The sequence below is a fragment of the Quercus suber genome, unplaced genomic scaffold (genome assembly GCF_002906115.3).
Source record: "Quercus suber isolate HL8 unplaced genomic scaffold, Cork oak 2.0 scaffold_898, whole genome shotgun sequence".
Lineage (NCBI taxonomy): Eukaryota > Viridiplantae > Streptophyta > Magnoliopsida > Fagales > Fagaceae > Quercus > Quercus suber.
Window position 1 is genome coordinate 157,827 of NW_027070324.1, and position 20,089 is coordinate 177,915.

At 33.8% G+C, this 20,089-nt stretch overlaps 2 protein-coding genes across 2 annotated transcripts; one reads left to right on the top strand and one right to left on the bottom strand.

Annotated features, from left to right (window-relative positions):
- The first annotated feature begins 4,538 nt into the window (after window positions 1–4,538).
- LOC111989480 (8-amino-7-oxononanoate synthase) lies at window positions 4,539–10,541 on the top strand. Its single transcript, XM_065768165.1, has 10 exons — window positions 4,539–4,918; window positions 5,807–5,949; window positions 6,099–6,206; window positions 6,628–6,866; window positions 6,965–7,006; window positions 7,734–7,821; window positions 8,132–8,265; window positions 8,489–8,577; window positions 10,169–10,319; window positions 10,422–10,541. The coding sequence occupies exons 1-10, from the start codon at window positions 4,636–4,638 to the stop codon at window positions 10,510–10,512; spliced, it is 1,368 nt and encodes a 455-aa protein (XP_065624237.1). The 5' UTR covers window positions 4,539–4,635; the 3' UTR covers window positions 10,513–10,541.
- A 1,285-nt stretch (window positions 10,542–11,826) lies between these two features.
- Window positions 11,827–17,563, bottom strand: LOC111989460 (protein DYAD). Its single transcript, XM_065768168.1, has 9 exons — window positions 17,528–17,563; window positions 16,149–16,224; window positions 15,931–16,031; window positions 15,070–15,785; window positions 14,536–14,919; window positions 14,214–14,334; window positions 14,006–14,098; window positions 12,450–13,133; window positions 11,827–12,023 (listed from the first exon to the last, which is right to left on the bottom strand). Exons 1-9 carry the CDS (start codon window positions 17,561–17,563, stop codon window positions 11,838–11,840), a joined length of 2,397 nt encoding a protein of 798 aa, XP_065624240.1. The 3' UTR covers window positions 11,827–11,837.
- Between the last annotated feature and the right edge of the window lie 2,526 nt (window positions 17,564–20,089).

Genomic DNA, 20,089 nt, shown 5'->3' on the forward strand with positions numbered 1-20,089 from the left:
AAGAGAAAATCTAATAACAAAAATTTCATGATTCTTCTTTGCCACAGATTTGACAACAAAGGAAGAAGAAGAAAACGTGGAAATCTTCAAAGAAAAAAAAAAAAAAAACTTAAATCCAGAGCAACCCACAACCACAAACCAACAAAATTCCATGAAAACAAAAACAAAAAAACTTTCAAAGCAATATATAGAAATTAAGGAGAGTAAAAAACTTGTTTTAATTACCTCAAAATAATTTGCCGACATAGAATATGATAGGTTGGATTGAGTGACAACGAAGAGGCAAAGAGAAATCGATGCAATGGCAGTGATCCATGGTTCAACGGGGAGGATATGGGTTTTGGGGTGCCAACGTATATTAGAAAACAGAGAGGTTTGGGGTTTAGCACTTTGACTTTGACGTGAAGGCTGAATAGGGAGTTGTATAGTTGTATTAGGGTTTAAAATTGATAATAAAACGTTTTAAAAAAAAAAAGGGTTCTAAATTGGTAAATGTGAAGGCTGGGAAAGTTGTATACTTTGGGGTGGAAAATTGTGGAAAAGAATTAAAAAAAAAAAAAAAAGATGACGTGGAAAATTGTGGAGCTAGCAGAGGCTTCAGTTATATATATATATATATATATAATAATAATAATAATAATAAAATAAATATAGATGATGATTTTTGTGATAAGTTGATGTAGAAGAGAATTTACAATTTAATTTTTGTAATTATTTAATTTGGTATTTTTATGCAAAAAACGTTATTTTAGGTCTAGGTGATTTATTTCCTTATTTTTAGGTTCTTTTAATGTTTTTTAGGTCAAATTTGGTTCCTATTATGGTTAGATATCAATTAGGGCTTATTTTAGAATATATTTTCTTGTTCATCAAGTTTTATGAAGCCCTTAAATAGGTTTCCAAGTTTGTATACGTTTTTCAATATTATTGATATTAATAAAAATTAAAACTTTTGTTTATTGTTTTTCTAGTGGATTCTATATAAGATATAAAACCTAAAATAAAAAGAATCTAAAATAAAAAGAAAAAGAAAATAGTGATGATGTGAAATTGTGAGAGTTCAGAGGCTTCGATTATATATATATATATATATATATAGATTACTAAAAATATATTTTAATGTGTTGTATTTAAAATAAAATTTTGGATGTTGAAGGTATTGTAAAATGTATGGTATAAGTAATAAAGTGATTTTTTGATATGGTAAAATAGAATAGGATAGAATTCTCTGACGCTGATGTTCTAATACTAATAAATTTACACTTAATTTACACTCTACTACAACTCTTATACTAATGGGTCCCACCTAGTAATGTTAAAAAAAAAAAAAAAACCCCACAACACAGAATAGGAGTCAGAATTCAGAGGCCTAAACCTAATAGAATTGTGAAATATATAGATTATATATATATATATATATATATAAAATATATAATATAATATAAACAAACTACTTTCAAGCATGCCTGACGCCTCCTATAAAAAAAATTCTTTTGTTACCGGTCTCTTTCGGTTTGTAATCTAGAGTTTTCTATTGAATTTTCAAAAGCAATCAAGTCATTGAGTTACATTTAAATATTCACATGTATATTGCATACGTACTCTTAATACTTTTACTTTGATTTATTTATTTTTTTGAAGAATCAAATTATATGTTTAAACTGTTTGTATTTAGATGGATCTCTTCATTTGATTATTCTTAACCATGAATTTATAATTCAAATTATATGTTTAAACTGTTTGTATTTAGATTGATCTCTAAATTTGATTATTCTTAAAAATAAATTGATAATTATTTTTATTTTATTTTAATGATATACATATCTATCTGTAGTTAATTGAGATTATGGAGAATTCTGATCATAATAATGAGTCCGGATCAATTCCTAAATGAACTTGTATTGAAGTAGATTTTGTATGACAATTACATTAGCATATAATTGCTTATTTATTTTGTTATTAATATTGATTAATTTTTTACTTTCAATCTTGTCCCCCGACCTAAATTCCTAGCTCCGTCACCTTTTACATGCAAAAGTTAAATATTTAACAAAATATCATGTTGTCTTACACTTCATTTTTTTTTAATCTTTATATAACTTCTTACACTCCCTTTACACTCTTCAAATATATCATGTATCCAATATAGACATTCTAAAAAATTATTGACACCTAATATATTAATTAAAGCATGGACATCATGTGTGTATAATTCCAATGTAAAACAATAATTTTCCTTTTTACATTAGATAAATTATTTATTAAATCTGGGGTTGGATTGTATTATCAAACTTGATACATTTTTCTTCTATAGCCCCCAAAACACAAAATCAAAATCAAAATGATCACAAAAATTAGCCCTACATTATCCATTTTTATAGATCTAATGATTTTTACTTATTAATTTTCATAAACATTTTTCAACGAGATTATATTATGTTATAATTGATTTAAACATATAGTTGTATTGAATTCAACCTTATAGTTGTGTAATGAACAATTTGTTTGAGAAACTAACTAACAGTTAAACACACACACTTAATACACTCTCTCACCAAGCTCAAACACATTATTTAACCCTAAGTACCACTACAAAATGACTTAACTTTCATAGTAATAGAGTGGAGTTTTAAGCGATGGGAAAGAGTTGTTGCATTGATATGGTAAAAGTAGCATTATTTTTAGAAGAAGAAAAAAGAGTTGTTGCATTGATAACTTCAATTATCTTTGGAAAAACATGGTTAAATTTAGTGAAAGAACCTAAGTTATTATATCTATTTTTTTTCTCTCACAAATTAGTCTAGAGGCCACTATTTTTTTGCAACTTCTTAAAGTGGTAGGTCATGAGTGGTGAAAATAAAAACAATGTTAGTGATGAGTTCATGTGGAAGTTATTGAGGGCGTTTGGACTCAGCTGAAAGCTGAGTCCACGTTTTGCGTTTTCCCTTTTCTTTTTTTTTTCCCCGGCAAGTGAACAGTAAAATCACATGATTTTACTGTACATGAGACAAAAAATACTGTTCATGCACTGTTTACGCACTAAAAAAATATTAAAAATGGGTCCCACGGTACTATTTACACATTTAAAAATTATTTTGCTACAGTATTTTCAGTTTTCAGTTTTCAGTTTTCAGTTTCAGCAACAATAAGTTCAATCCAAACGGACCCATTATTCCTCACTCAACAAGCCACCTAAACAAATTGTACAAGAGTTAAGTTCCTAGCAAAGTTATTTGAGTGATGTTGGAAATACCACAAAATTTATATATATATATATATATATATATTTTATAAACATATGTGTCACCAATCATAATAAATTAATTGAAAACATTCATTTGATTATGAAATGAATCTACAAAGATAACATTCATTGCTACATAGGTATGTATATATTTCATACTAAAATTTATACTAGTCTCAGTATTTTCCAAATGGTTTATCTTACTCTCTCCCCACACTCTCAAGTCCCACCAAGGAGTGAACTACTCGACTACACTTCAACTTGGCAGCTAGGGGTGTGCATGACATGGTTTTTATTTAACCTAACTTGATCTTCTCAGATTAATTTCTCCTAACCAACCCAGCCCATTACTAGTATAGAAACAAACCCAATCTTGCCCACATGGGTAGGATTAGATTGGATTGGATTGATGAGTTGTGTTTATATGTTTTAGGATAAAGTTTAGCTACAAAATTGGTTGGAACTTAAGGCTACAACTTTACTCAATATCATTTTATTAAATGTGAATTTTGACAAATCTATCGTTAGATTACATCTTCTTCTTATAACCTTTATGCTTGCAAAATTTCTAGAAAATTAAAGATTAATAGCTATGTCATCAATAAATTTTTAAATTACAAGTTTTTGTAGTTTAAAATTATGTATAAAATATAAGCTTATAGATCATATAGTTAATAATATCTGATTGACACAAAATTTGACATGTGTATTAAGAGAGTAAAGAACATGAAATTTAATGGTTAGATTTTCAAAATATATAGTAATTTTTATTTTATTGAGTAAGTTTGTAGCTTAAATTTCAACCAATTTTGTAGCTAAATTTTGTCATATATTTTATAGCTTGTGTGTCAACTATTTAAGCAATTTTTTTAATAAGTTATTAAAATTCACACAATCCTAAATTGTATTTCAAATTTTCAAATTTATCAAGACTAATTTTCAAAACCTTAATATTTGTTCCCCATGTCCATTCTCACAACCTTACAAATCGTGTTTTTAAAACACTTTTATAATTTTCAAATCATGTTTTTTGAATAGACGAATTTTAATTGAGGTCACACATATACACTCTGTTTACCTCAGGAAAAAATATTTTGTATTAAATAATATTACATTAGTGATATCAAAATTCAATAGACGAAAGATATGTGAATAAAAATAAAAATTTACTAACACATTTCTTTCGTTTATTAGTGGAATGGTATTTTAACACCGCTAAAACGATACCATTTGAAACAAAATCCTTCTCCCACCTGTAATAATCAGCCGACGTTTGTATCGTGGGTTAGGTGATCACCCTTTTAAGTCCTAATGGCAGCTAACCAAGCCAACTACCTCGTTCCAGCCCAAATCTAATAACTACCTCTCTCTCCCTCTGTCTCTCTCTGCTAATGGAAACAATGAACTTGTGGGACAACTTGGTCGAAGAGGCACTTGTAAAGCTCGAAAATCTGAAACTCCTGCGGTCTCTGAGACCCATTCACCTCCCCAATGACCATCAATCAAAACCCATTGAAAATGAAGCTCAAAGCTCCTCAATATCCGATCATGAAGAAGCAGGAGAAGATCTCTTCCAGGTGTACGATGAAATGCAACAGTGGGACCGGTCCTCTGTGGAGGTCCAGATTGCAGAAGAAACGTTTCAGAGATGGGTCTGTGACATTCCCAGTACTGGTAACCTTCTTCTTTTCTCACCAAAATCCTATTTTTATTTGCTTTGGTTTTTGAAAAATAAAAAATAAAAAAATTGTGGGTGATGTTTGAGATTTGAATATGCTCTGCGTATTTGCATTATGAAGCTAATAACGTTTTTGCCTTTTGATTTCATTGGTTATGCGTGCAAGTAATAATAGTGAATTGTCAACAAAAACCAACTATTGTGTTTGTAAGTCATTGTAAAACCAGGAGTGTAATATGGACATATGTATGTCTGGTGAGAAAATTTAGTGTGTGAATTTTAGTGTGGGGTTAGTGAGGGTTGTATGCCAAAATGGGTTTGACTTATTTCATTGTTACAGCTTACATGCAAGTAGGCAACTCTTGTGGGTCAATGAATGTTCTGTTTTGGCTGGGGTGTGTGTTTAAGAGGGCAATCATGATGAGATATGGGAATTGTGGAATGAGAATGGGAGAAACTAATTCTCTTAGTGTGTGTGTGTGTGTGTATGTGTTGGATAAATATATTGGCTGCTAAATGATGCATTGATGGATGACAAATAAGGTCTGGTGAGGACAGCGAAGTTAAGTTTGATGTAATGTGAAATTTGGGCAAATGATATTGAAGAATATGGTGAACAAGAATACGTAAGTCAATTATGCACGGCAGTTATGAGACATCTTATTGGAACTTTTATCACAATCTGGTGTCTTATCTTTGGCTCTCATCAAGTTCCGATATGGTGTCAATTGGGCATGATAAGATGTCTTAGTTTAAGAAGATCTGCATATGTCTACACAACCATCATTTCCATTCTTAGACTCTCCAGGGCCTTATTTGTTGTTGAATTTTACAAATATATATCATCTCATTATTCTTATTCACATTGACACTGATCATTGCAGGGGATGAGGCTGTCTGCAGAGATAAAATAACTGGTAATGAAGCAGAGTCCTGCCCTCAGCAGTTCAAAAAGCTACTTTTGTTTTCTGGAAATGATTATTTGGGCTTGAGTTCACATCCTACAATTGGAAAGGCTGCTGCAAAGGTGTGCTTAATGATATTTCTTTACTCAAAGTATACTTTCCCCAAGTTCATAGGGTTTTTTATTATTATTTTTATTTTATTTTATTTTTTTATTTTTTTTAACTTGTAAATAGTTCTCCTTTTCCTAAAAGGACTGTAATTGTAAACCAGGCTGCCCTAGAACTTGGAATGGGCCCAAGGGGTTCTGCTCTAATATGTGGCTATACCAATTACCATAGGCTATTGGAGTCGTGCTTGGCAGATCTAAAGATGAAAGAGGTATGTATTATAAAAATGACTTGAGCAGTTTATATGATTTTTCTTTTTTTATAAATTTGTTCTTGTTATTATATCTAACCATTTCTCAAGAAATTCAAGTTGTTCATGGTATAAGAACCCAAAAGTATGATTAAGAAATTCATAACATGTTGGCACGAGCCAGGGTTTGAATGAATGCCAATAAGGGTTTTGGAATACTACATTCATGATTGACTTGGTTCCAGTGATGATAATTATCCAGATCACGGGTTTTGCAAGATGTACTATGGTACATTGAAACTAATGGAGCAATTATGTAGTTTTCTTGGAGGTTTAATAAATTGGGTTGTGTTCTTTTGATCACCATTTGCAAATCATCTGACCTTTTCTAGTTTTTTTCAACTGAAAACTGATGCATTTTTGTTTAATATTTATGCTATAGGATTGCCTTCTTTGTCCTACAGGGTTTGCAGCGAATATGGCCTTGATGGTAGCATTAGGAAACATTGGTGCTCTCTTGACTGCAGGCAGGACACCTTTGGAGGAAGAAAGGATTGCCATATTTTCTGATTCACTAAATCATGCATCAATAATTGATGGTATTCGTCTTGCTGAGCGACAAAAAAGTGTGGAATTGTTCATCTATAGACATTGTGACATGTCTCACCTTAATGCACTGTTGTAGGTTTTAACATTTTGTCTTAAATTTTCAGTCTCACTTCATTGTTTAGCATACTCTACCCAAGAATAATATAATTGATGCATTTGTGTTTTGACAGATTGAATTGCAAAACGAAGAGGAAAGTCGTTGTGACTGATGGGTTAGTCATGTTGTAATATGCGTTACTTACAATTTCACTTTAGCAAGCTCCATGTGGCTGAGAAAATTAGGCAAAAATGAGAGCCAGAAAAGCACAGTGCATGTTTTTAAATTTTAATGCTTTCTTTTGATATTCTAAATTTAATTCTCTTTTATCCATTTATTATGTTGTCAAATGTGCATTTAAGAAACTTTTATTGTGGATTGGGTTGAGAATAATTGTTGAAAAAATTCTCTTGCATTCCTCTGGGCATATACATCAAAGTCAAAGGTGGCCATCTTTGACACACATGGATACCACTAGGATATTCTGAGGCTTGTATTATATATCATTCTTCTCATTCAGATCATAATGAGAACAAATTATGATATAATAAATGAAGTTTAGATACTTATAAAAAAAATAATAAATGAAGTTTAGATAGGGGACTTCTGAGATGTCTTTTTAATCTTTAGTGGTTCACATTTATCACCATGTAAATGACTGCTAGAATGGGCTTTGTTGGTCAGTGGGAAACAGTGTAGTATTTATTTGTTTAGCTAATTGTGTCCACGTCTTGGTTTGTTCTCTGACAGACTTTATGTCTGGTGTACTAATTAGGTTCATATTCTAAACTTTTGTGTTATTTCATCATTTACAAAGAGGGTGTTTCTACATACATGTCATGTGTGTGCGCGTCTGTGCATTGTTGGATTTGGTGGATGACTTCAATCTCTTTTTATTGCAGTCTATTTAGTATGGATGGAGACTTTGCACCAATGATCGAACTTGTGAAGCTTCGCAGGAAGCACCAGTTTTTGTTAGTCATTGATGATGTAAGTCACTTTTAGTATTGATGCTTATGATATCAAAAGAAGATGAGTCTTGTACATATAAACTCATCTTGGGATTATGGTTAACCCCAACGTGAAGTCTATGATTTATTGATGGCTAAAGTATGGAGAATATGGCTAGATCACATCTCTGACAATCATATTCATTCTTTTATCTTTCAACTATCAACATGCACCTTGGTTTAGTTCATGAATGGTAGAGGCAAAAATGGCTTCTTCCTGTTTACCTTCTTCATTGCATTATATGCCCTGAAGAATAGAGAGTTACTCTTGTTGAGATTTTTTTTCCCAGGCTCATGGAACATTTGTTTGTGGTAAAAATGGGGGTGGAGTGGCTGAAGAGTTCAATTGTGAAGGAGATGTTGACATATGCATAGGCACTTTAAGTAAGGCTGCAGGCTGCCATGGTGGATTCATAGCATGCAGGTAATTCCTCTTGTGTGCTCTTCCCTCTAGGTATGATGGAGAATAATAGAAATAATTAGGCTTATCTAGACAATTCCTGGGAAGACTTTCATTTTATTGGAACTGAGCAAAACAAATTATTTTTCTTTAGCATTTATACCATAAGTTCCTTGAATGTTTTGTCTCCTGTATGTGAAAATATGTTTGATTTAGTTATGCCATTATCTGAATGCTGTATGAACAGCAAAAGGTGGAAGAAACTCATACAATCAAGGGGTCGCTCCTTTATATTTTCCACTGCCATGCCAGTCCCCATTGCTGCAGCTGCCCACGGTACACCTTATATCTTCCTTTCAGATGCAAGCTTTGTGGACAAATTATTGATAATTATCATTTTTATGTTTATTCCAAATAAAGGATCCTGAGTGAAGGGAAGAGTGAGAGCAGAACATAAAAGAAAGAAGTGACTAAGTTTTTATCCCAATTCACGGTGTTGTTGTGCCGTAGGAAGCACATATACTTCATTTAGGGTGTTGTACCTGAGTTCGATACCTAACACGCCTGGGACACTTCTGCATGTGTATCGTAGCCGTGTCCTTTTTTTTTTTTGAAAAAAATGTAGGACACGGCCAAGACATGTAAACAAGAGGAATCGAATACCCTTTCACAAAACAAAAAGAGTATTCATGCCATAAATCTTAATATTGTATTTGAAAATTAATAAATATCTTTATTCTTGGTTTGCATTCTAATTTCTAAACATCCTGTAATAGTCATGGATTTGCTTTATTATCAATTATTACTCTTAATTTGATATATATATTTAACATTATATGAAAAAAATGCTTAATAATATATAGAAGATAACAATAAAAATTAATTTAATAGTTATTTAATAGATGTGTTCCTTTGTATCCATGTCGTACTTGTACCCGTACTTGTGCAGTGACAGTTAAAATAGATAGGCTGTTGCTTACCAACTCATTTGCGTACTCTTGTTGATGCATTTATGGAATTCAAAAGTGTGAAAAATCAAAGCCTCAAGATATATGTTAAATATATATATATATATATATATTTTGATAACATAGGAGAACTTTAGTCAGATTAGTTGCACGTCGTAGAGCATACTGTACAACAATCCTTATTGTTAATCAAACTCCTACGGGATATGTTAAATACATGTAATTACATAAAGGTGTAATAACAGATTATTTGGTATTCTAAGTAAGAACCCTCATAAAACCATTGGAATTATATCATTCTCAAGAACATAATTAAATAGCGAATGACCTTTAGGTCAAGTGGCATTTCCTAGTGTTTCCAACTGTGACATCTAGGTTCAAGTCCCCCTCCCCCCACTTGTAATATATAGAAAAAAGAGCATACTTAAATATATTCTAAGCTTTGACACTTTCACACCCAATGTTTTTGTGTTGTTATGGTTGTGTGTATATGCATGTATATATGCTTCTTTTGCTGATAGTATGAGACATAATTGAGTGATCTTTATATGTTATGCTCAGTGAGAAATTCAAATTCTTAGTTGCCACAACTAATTGTTGCCTTTCCCTCCTTGGTGAAATACCATCTTCCTTAATTACTTGAGTATGGCATGCAGCTGCTGTTATTGTGGCAAAAAAGGAGACATGGCGTAGAAGGGAAATTTGGAAACGGGTGCAAGACTTTCATGCTCTTACTGGAATCCCCATCACAAGTCCCATAATATCTCTTATTGTGGGGAGTGAAGAAAAGGCCCTACAGTCCAGCCGGTTTATTTTGCTGATAGTATGAGACATAATTGAGTGATCTTTATATGTTATGCTCAGTGAGAAATTCAAATTCTTAGTTGCCACAACTAATTGTTGCCTTTCCCTCCTTGGTGAAATACCATCTTCCTTAATTACTTGAGTATGGCATGCAGCTGCTGTTATTGTGGCAAAAAAGGAGACATGGCGTAGAAGGGAAATTTGGAAACGGGTGCAAGACTTTCATGCTCTTACTGGAATCCCCATCACAAGTCCCATAATATCTCTTATTGTGGGGAGTGAAGAAAAGGCCCTACAGTCCAGCCGGTTTATCTCTCTCTCTCTCTCTCTCTCTCTCCTCTCTGTGTGTGTATGTGACTATTGTCATTGCTAAGACAGCTACTGAATATGCCAATTATTCTGGAACAGGCATTTGTTGAGATCTGGTTTCCATGTAACTGCAATCAGACCCCCAACAGTGCCTCCCAACTCATGCAGGTTTGTTGTGTACTATTTGTGATGCTTTTGTTTTTTTGTTTTGTTTTGTTTTGTTTTGTTTTGGTTGTTAGTACCTATGTGAGTGTAGCATTAGTTGTATATGTCTTGCTAGCTTCATGCCAAGAACCTTGTTGCCTAGTGGGATTTTTTGGGATTAAGAATTTTGTGTGCCCCTGACTGAATAGGATGGTGGATTCACTCATTGCATCTCTGTTTTCTCCCACCTCAATACAATCTGACCAGAATAAACCATCCACCCATCTTATTCTGTTGACTAGCAACAATTATCTCATACATTGGATATATGCACCCTCCCTCTCACAGTTTGGGTCCACAACTGTGTTGGACAGACCTGCTTTGAGGAGGATGCATATATCTGATGTACAAGATAATTATTGCTAGTTAGCGAATATGACAGGTGGATGGTTTATTCTGGTCAGGCTGTATTGAGGTGGACAAAAAATATAAACAATCTGATTATGTAAAATAAATATCAGTGTATACAAATAATGAATACAGTAAGAATGCATATACATAAAGATATGTACAAGTTGGCACTGGATTCAGATTTAGGAGTAATTATGTTTTATCATATGCACAAATTGAATTTTTATTCTGATTTTTTTCNGGTCAACCACCCCCCCCCCTCCTTCTTTCTCTTTCCTGTGGACTGCATTGATTCCTTTTTTTTTTGCTAGAGCATTGATTCATTTCTAGGATAATAATTTATATGTTATAAATTTTGCTCAGTTAATCACTGGTGAATGATCTGGCTTATGGATTTTCAGCCATAAGCTTTTATTGCTAGTGAATGATCTGGCTGGGTCAATTTACTCTCATCTTGAGTCTGAAGTAATACAAAGGAACTCATATTTTTTGCAAAGAAACTATTATGAACCTTGTGGGAAGAATTTCGAAAATGTTGGCACCTGGTCATTGTGTAATCGTCAAATATATATATATGTGTGTGTGTGTGTGTGTGTGTGTGTGTGTGTAACGTGTTTGCATTGCATGGGCATGTGTTTTAGAAGTAGTCACCACCAACATGCAAGTAAGAGGCAACAAAGCAGCATTATTACTAATTTACTATTTATTATAATGCTTACCAGAAAGGACGGGATAATCACCTTGTCTTACATAGATCTCAGGTTTTTCACTTTTAACCTTTACTTCCAAAAGGGAGAATCCTAGAACCTCCAAAAGATATGTTGTCTATATAAAACCCCTTCTTACAAGTTATATATGTATTGTTCAATCGTGTAAATATGACTTTACTAAGAATCTCTTTGTATACTTAACCCCTAAAACCCTCTCCACATAACAATATAAAAATCAAAACAATCAACCCTAGTTAGACTTGTCCAAAGAAGGTTTGGGAGAAGCCAGACCCAACCACCACCCCTCTCCTGATGTCAACCACGAGGAGTTGGAGGTGGAAGAGGAGCTACCTCGAGGAGTTTGCTGCTTCTGCTCATCAGGGTTTCTTTTCATATCCTTGCTTTCTGTTTCTTCCTCATTCTCAACCATTTCGAACTGTAAGGTACGAAAAAGCACATCATAAACGCAGGAAAACAGATTCATTTTCCTCATATATAGTAACTAAGTTAAATAGAACAATGCAAGAAGAACTAATATTTTTCACGTCTTGTTAAGGTTATGAATTGTGATTGGAACAATATAACTTTTATATGCACGCACTCGTGAGTGACACCACTTTTATAATACATTGATAATAAGTTACGTCATAAGTTGTTAAAATTTTTATACCATTAGACTTATTAGGGAACAATAGAAATAAGTCTATGGATACTATTTTTCACAACCATTGCCGTGATTTATTGTGCTTGGTATATGATAAAAATGATGTCAATGATAGAAGGGCGATATATCACTAGTGAAATTTTTTTTATCCTTATGATTACACAATTGGAGGAGATGAGGGCTATAAGAGATGCTCACCTGTGGCATTGGAGCAATGGAGGTCAGGTTAAAGTGCTTTCTTTGAGAGGTGATAGTCCCACAAAACGCAGTGTCGGTGTCACTCTGTTGTGTCTGAGGGGGCTCATTGAGGTTAATGAGGGAGTTTTTGGTTGTAGTGATACTTTGGGTCTGGGGGGTCTCAGGTGGGAGAGGAGGAGAAGGAGAGGGTTTAGTGATCACACACTGAAGGATGGCATTGCTGACAGGGCGCCTCTCAGCCAATGGCTTGACAGGTGAAGTTGGGCGTGGGCTAAGTTGAGGCTTATATGGAGGGAGGAGATGGGATTTTGAGGTTGTGGAAGAGGCTGAAGGTGGAGTTGAGATCACTGGGTGGTCTTCAGGGTGGACCATAGACTGAGGGGATGTGATCATGTTTGACTTCGGCCACAGAAAGGACCCCTGTGGCTTGCATATCCTGAACCCACTCTTCAGCTTTTTTATCTTTGCTGCCTTGTCCTCTGTTGCTGCTGTTACTGCTGCCTTGTCTCCTCCCTTGTCCTCTTGTTCTTCACCTGATTTGTTCTTCTGTTCCAACTGATCCTTTGTCTCTCTTACAGTGTGTGATGGTGTTGTTGGAGATCCTATCAATAATAGTGGTGGTGCTTCTGATTCTGGCATGATTGTTTCCTCCGCTGCAGCTGATTTCAGCATACCCATTTTCTCCTGCATTAATAAGCGTCCATCAATGCCACTTCATTTACTCCTTTGTTTTTTTTTTTTTTTTTTGGGTTATGCTCGTGGGTGTTCTTAGGACAATAGTTAACAATTTATTTTAGAAAAATTTTGACACCACTTTTAGAGAAAGTGAAAAAAATTGTTAAAATATTAATTTTTTTTCCTTTTTCCTATAGAAATTTTATTTAAATAAATTATTAATCATTACCTTAACGATATCCGTTAGGATTACCTTTTTATTTTATTTTATATAACCCACTTCATTTATTACTTAGTAGTTAATTCAGCACCATTATTCATGAAATATATGTTGTTGATCCCATGTTATAATGTTGTTTGCAATAATTATGGTCATTCCTCCATTAAATCAAAACATGACAAAACTGACCAAATATAAAGACAACTGCTCAGGTGTTATTCATGTCTAGTACATCTCAAAATTATCCTAAGTATTATTACCCGGAAGGGAATTGTTAATCCATTTATTAAATGTTATACTTGGCCTTAAAAAAAAAATTTATTAAATGTTATACTTTAGATTTTTTTAATTAAATTCAATCATGTTTTTGTATTAATTAATATAACATAAAAGTTATTATTTTCTCCTAAAGACAATTAATTGGCCAATATAGTGACAATATAAAATTTAATTGGGTAACCTTATACAGCATAGCGAGAACTACACGTGTCCTTTATTTCTTAATGGATCAGCATGTGGGTCATTTCCAAAGTTCGGATACTATGGTCTTGACAATAATTGTCAGGCGCTTCAGGGCAAAAAATAGTAATCATGGCAATATACCTACACACTTTCAATCGACAAAACAGCAAGGATTAGAGGATGGGTTCATGGTTGGTACCTCCATTCCACTCAAATATTGTGAAATTTTCATCAGTTCTTTGACTTCTTTATCAACCTTAGCTTTCCTTTTCATCCAATCTGTATACATTTCCTGAGAAAACATTAAGCAAATAGTTGATTATTTGGAGGGGGAAAAAAAAAATCAAATAGTTAATACAGGCATCGTCAAGCTGAATTGAACACTAGCAAAATCTATTAATGTTCACCTCTAATGGAATCAGTGAACCTTCTTCATGGTCCCAGTTCAGACATGTCACAGAAGAATTTGGGGTGGTGGCAATGGGTAGATTCTCCTCTTGCTTTTTGGTCACCAGCTCCTGAATATTCCTGTTTGACCAACATGATCAAAGACACAATAAGACTAAACTCCATTTCAGAAAAGTGACTGTTAAGAAAAAAGGCACTAGGTACTAAAATCCACAAAAGTGATAAATGAAATAAAAAATGGAAAGAGAAATGGCATTATTATCAATAAGAACAAGGCCAAATATATAAAGGAGCAATACTATCAAGAAAAAAAGTCATTACTTTTTCATTTTGGCCATCTCTTCCTTGAGCTCCCCAAGCTCTCTGGTAGAAATAGCATCCTGAGAAGGGTCATCTCCTGGCTTCCACCCAGGTGGTGGAATCCAATAAGGGTCTTGAATCCCAGCATCTTTCCTAATATTCAGCAGATCAGCACTCTCCAGCCAATACTCCATGGCTCCTTCAGAATTGTGCCGCCGCCGGAACCGCTCCTCCCCACCGGGCGCCACCTTTCCAGCCATATGCTTCAGCAAATGGTCTAATAAACCTGTATCACCAACGAGCTTCCTTGCCTCTGTTCTCAGTGCTGGCCTTAGTATTGGATTCCCAAAGACAGCTTTTTGGTCCTTCATAATTTTCAAGATGTTCACCTCAGCCAGCTTGTACCTTCATAAATACAATTTCATGCATCAATTTAAAGAAATTTTCAAATCTATTCAAATACTAAAACTACTGTCAATTTACTATTAGACTAATTATGTAGTAAAAAGATAAATTTTTTGACATAATTATTGGAACAGTTCTTTGTGTCCTAACCTCTCCACAGACCATCTTTCTATGGAATTTTTGATCTTTTTCTTCTTACTCTGATTGTGAACCTGAATTTGAGATTGCTTCTTCTGTCGCTTAGCTCTTTTGGGCATTTGAGCTCTTCTAGAACCGTGGCACTTTCTCTTAAGATTCTTCTTTGCCTTAGATGACTCTAGCTGCACAGCTTCACCATCAACTTCTTCTACCTCATCCTCATCCTCATCCTCATCATCTTCATCACCACCTTCCTCTTTCTCTTTCCCGTTCCCTTTCCCTTCTTCTTTTTCTGCTTCTTTATCTTTCACATTCATTGATAAAGTTTCAACCTTTTGCTCTTCATGCCTGCCTATGAACCTGACCCTCTTACGCTTACCCCACTGGACCATCCCAGTGAGATTGACCTCAGAGCTGCACATACCCTTTTTAGAAGCTGCATCCCTGAGCCTAGTCCTCGTGGCTGGGCCCGAGTCTGAGTCTTTCTCAGCCTCCATAAAAGGCACAACCCAGAAGCTCCATGAGTTTCTCTTTTCTGCAATTTCCTGAGTTGTTAGTCTTCTATAAAGCACCTCTCCAGCAAGTTCTGAATCCATTATGTATTTCTCATTCAGTGCAGGAAGCTTCTTCCCCTCTGGTTTCTCACAATTCCCATTGCTAAAATGTGTACGAAGAGAACAAGTGCTTGGATACCTCACTGCTACGTTAAATTCAGTTTTCTCACTCACCTAAAAATAAATAAAACCCAAGTCATCAAACTGACCCAATTGAAAAAAATAACAATGCTTGTTAAAAAGAACCCAGAAAATATGTATATATCAAAAATAAAACAATAACAATAACAAGGGTGGAACTTTTGTGTATAATATGTACCATGACGACCCTGATTGAGTTGAGCTGTTCTGGGGTTTGTGGTGTGAGCTTGGAGTGATCAATTTCATAGAAAGATCCCACCTTTATGTGCTCTATAGCATCTGCATTACCAGAAATGTGCAACTGGATAAATTGAGGGACATGGATGTAAATCAGTAAATCTAAAAAAACGATAAGGGCATATCAGGGATGTGGTAAAAGATGCCGAGTAGGGGTACAATTGGAAGAAATTTTGGACAGTGAATGTCTAGCCAGAGATGGCCTTTCTGCTTGCTCCTCCAAGTACATCATTTCCTGCCCAAAACCAAAAGCCAAAAAAAACAAAAACGCAGTCACAAACAAATTATACACAATCATTATACATACCCATTATTCTGATTTTATGATTATAAAAAATAGTAAAAAATACACACTTTTATCTTACCCAAAATACTAACTTTTACGGGTCCGGTCCGGTGCTAGACACAAAATTGACGCTTCTTGTATTCGTGTTGCATGACAATTTCAAGTCTATTTTCATGGTTCAAAATTTACTTTTTTAACTCTAATAGTCGACTACATCATTTAAATTTTTAAATAATGTAGCATTAGATACACCAATAATAAAGAGTGTCATTTTTTGCCTAGTACTACACTAAACACCTACAATTTTCTCTTTATATTAAATTTCCTAAACCTGACATTACTATGCCATTCGTTTTAAATAGATTTATTTTATAGATTAGATTAAATTTTACAAATTAAATTTTTTTTTTAGTATACTAGATACAAAATATGGTCTTCTCTATTCCAAGTTTTCCTAAATCTAAATGCTGAATATTTAAAACAATACACTTTAGATTTGTAATATATAATCTAAACTACAAAATAAATTTACAATGTACCATTTTACTGTCCAATTCATGACCAAAATACTAGAGAGCCTATTCAATTAAATGTTTAGAGTATTTGGGCTAATAATTCGCAGTGTGACAAGCACACATCACACATGCACGTACACAAACACAATCTGCAAAGAATATACGCTGCTTAGCTGCAATTGCATATATATATATATATATATATATCAGTCAGTGATAATGGTTTTGATATACAATACATGCTTTGCCATTCATGCGGGTTTTAGCAAATCTCATCATTATAGAAAACCAAAATCTTCTCTCTTTTTCTCTACTACACGTCCATGCACACAAACCCCACAAATATCGCTGATTTTGTTCTAACAGGTTCTGGACAACATTACACGCGCTTTTGTAGCGCGTGCTGCGACAACAAATTGCTGCTCAGCATTATTCACGTTGGATTGTTTTTGCTTTAGCATCACTCAAGTCAAGTGTATATCAACCCCAATTTCACAGCGCGTGAGTGGAAACATATTTAATAACCAAAAAAAAAAAATTGAGACTCAGACCACCATGCGTGTGAGTGAGTGAGTGAGAGCCCTAACTAACAAAATAGAGATCACCAAAGATGCTAAACCATAACTTTTTGGCGCAGCTTTTGTTAAAAATTTTCCAAGTAATGAGCTGTGAACAAATTGTGGCAAAGTAATAGAGAGAGAGAGAGAGAGAGAGAGAGAGAGAGAGAGAGAGATTACTTTAGCAGTGGCATTTACATTATCTAGCTCCTCCATGGTTGTGAATCTGTAAAGATAATACAGACCAAAATGTTTAATGTGGTAACAACTAACAATATGGTTAAAATAAAAACTAAGATGGGAATTTGATCAAAATGTTGAAATGGGTTTTCAATATAATGTACTTTGGAGCTTTTATTTGTTTGGGTTCATGTAGGGTTCTACGTATATTATATAAATAAACATTGTGGCTGCGTAAGAAAAAGCTTCAGAGTATAAACATGACAAAATATGCAGGCCTGAACTTAGAAACAAACAGTCACAAAGCTTTAAAATATAAATATTGCCCAATGAGTTTAAACTATGAGATTATGAAGGAGCTTGTACAACTAGCAAAGAGTTGTATCTATGCTTATTTTGAATTGAAACAAAGACCCAGATTAGTTTGATTCGTGAAAAATGAGTTTGAATTGCTTGGGTTAGATTTCCAGGTACTTTGCTATTGGTTTACATCAAAAAAGATTTCCAGGTACTTTCCTATTGGTTACATAAAAAAAGATTTCCATGTACTGAAAGTCAGAAAACCCATTTCCTAGAAAACAAGTACAAGCTTTTAAAAGAACTCCAAAACCCATTTTACAGTTTCCCTTCAGTTTCCTACGATTTTTCTCGTAAGCCAAACAACTTATACATTCTTATCTCCAAGAAAACTTGAAATGCAAGAAAAGAAAAACGCAAAAAAAAAAAAAAAAAAAGGGTTATTAACTTATTACCTTTGTGAAATATACTGAAACCCAAGTGGAATTTGGAACAAACAAATTATAAAACCTGCAAAAAAAAACCATCACCAAGCAAGTTCATTGTGTCAAATTTCCATCACTGACTTAGTTCCATGAAACTTATTTTGTAAGAACCAAACACAGAAAAAAGCTAGCTAAGCAGACCTTAATTCTGATCGATGAGAATTAATTTGTTGTATCAACAAGTTGCTTTTTCTTTCTTTGTTTCCTTTTTCTCTGTGATATTTTTCTCGAGAAAGTGGGAGCGAAAATTTGTTATGAGTGAAATCCGATTGAGCGTAGTGTCACCATTTCATATTTATGAGAGAGAGAGGGAGAGAGAGGCAATGATTATCAGACGCGTTGGACCTCACGTGACCTTTGGTCCCCTATAAACGGTTTGGGAATTTTTTTTTCAAGTTACCGAAAATGCCCCTGTTGAACTTTTGCATGAGTGATATGAGACACTACTAGTATTGTATATATACTATTGCTACTACTTTCTCATTGTGTCACCCAAGTTATGTAGCTACACCTAGCAAAATGTTTTGAGTTTGTGCAAAGTTTGAATTTGGACTGACTCAATTTCCTTTAGGGGTCTAAAAATCATTGTCCACCAAACAAAATGGTTTGAGTTTGTGCAAAAGTTTGGATTTGGATGGGTTAACAGGTTTGGATTTAATTTTGTCGAGTCTACATATAGACGTAGTGTCACCATTTCATATTTATGAGAGAGAGAGAGAGAGAGAGAGAGAGAGAGAGAGAGAGAGGCAATGATTATCAGACGTGTTGGACCTCACGTGACCTTTGGTCCCCTATAAACGGTTTGGGAATTTTTTTTTCAAGTTACCGAAAATGCCCCTGTTGAACTTTTGCATGAGTGATATGAGACACTACTAGTATTGTATATATACTATTGCTACTACTTTCTCATTGTGTCACCCAAGTTATGTAGCTACACCTAGCAAAATGTTTTGAGTTTGTGCAAAGTTTGAATTTGGACTGACTCAATTTCCTTTAGGGGTCTAAAAATCATTGTCCACCAAACAAAATGGTTTGAGTTTGTGCAAAAGTTTGGATTTGGATGGGTTAACAGGTTTGGATTTAATTTTGTCGAGTCTACATATAGCAACCGAATAGTGTGAGATACAAATATTTTACTTTTTTATTCACAACTTTTTAGAGTGATGAGATTTTATTAGAATCACCTTCATATTATTCCACCATTGACATCAATTTTATTAGTGTCTCTTTAGTATAACTTATTACTTTAATTTTTAGAAATATGTTAATTGAAGAAAACTATACTTAAGGGGGAAAATGAAGTTTAAAAAAATTGTACTTTGAAAAAGTGTAATTTCAAAACAATATTTCAAATGGTTTTGTATTGATCACAACATGCCATGCAAGCAGTTGTGAAAACTTTGTAACATCAAATAAAATTTATTATTTTCAAAATCTATGAGAAACTTTGGCTTGACTAGTTTTGATCGGCGATGCACCTTAATTGCGTTTTGTTGGATGATAATTATATCCCCACCTCAAACGTGATTGGTTATTTCTTTTTCTCATCCAGATATTTGTACCATCTATATGGTAGACTAGAATTTGCATTACAAAGATTTTGATCGATTTCTATGATATGGTATCATATAGGTTTTTTTTTTTTTTAGATAAATTTTTAGAATTTATCTTGGTCAGCTTTACGTTTAAGTTTCTCAAAAAAGAACAAAAGCTTTACGTTCAATGATGACTAAAGACACACATAATCGGTCCATAGTTTGAAAGAGTTTCTTTTCTTTTC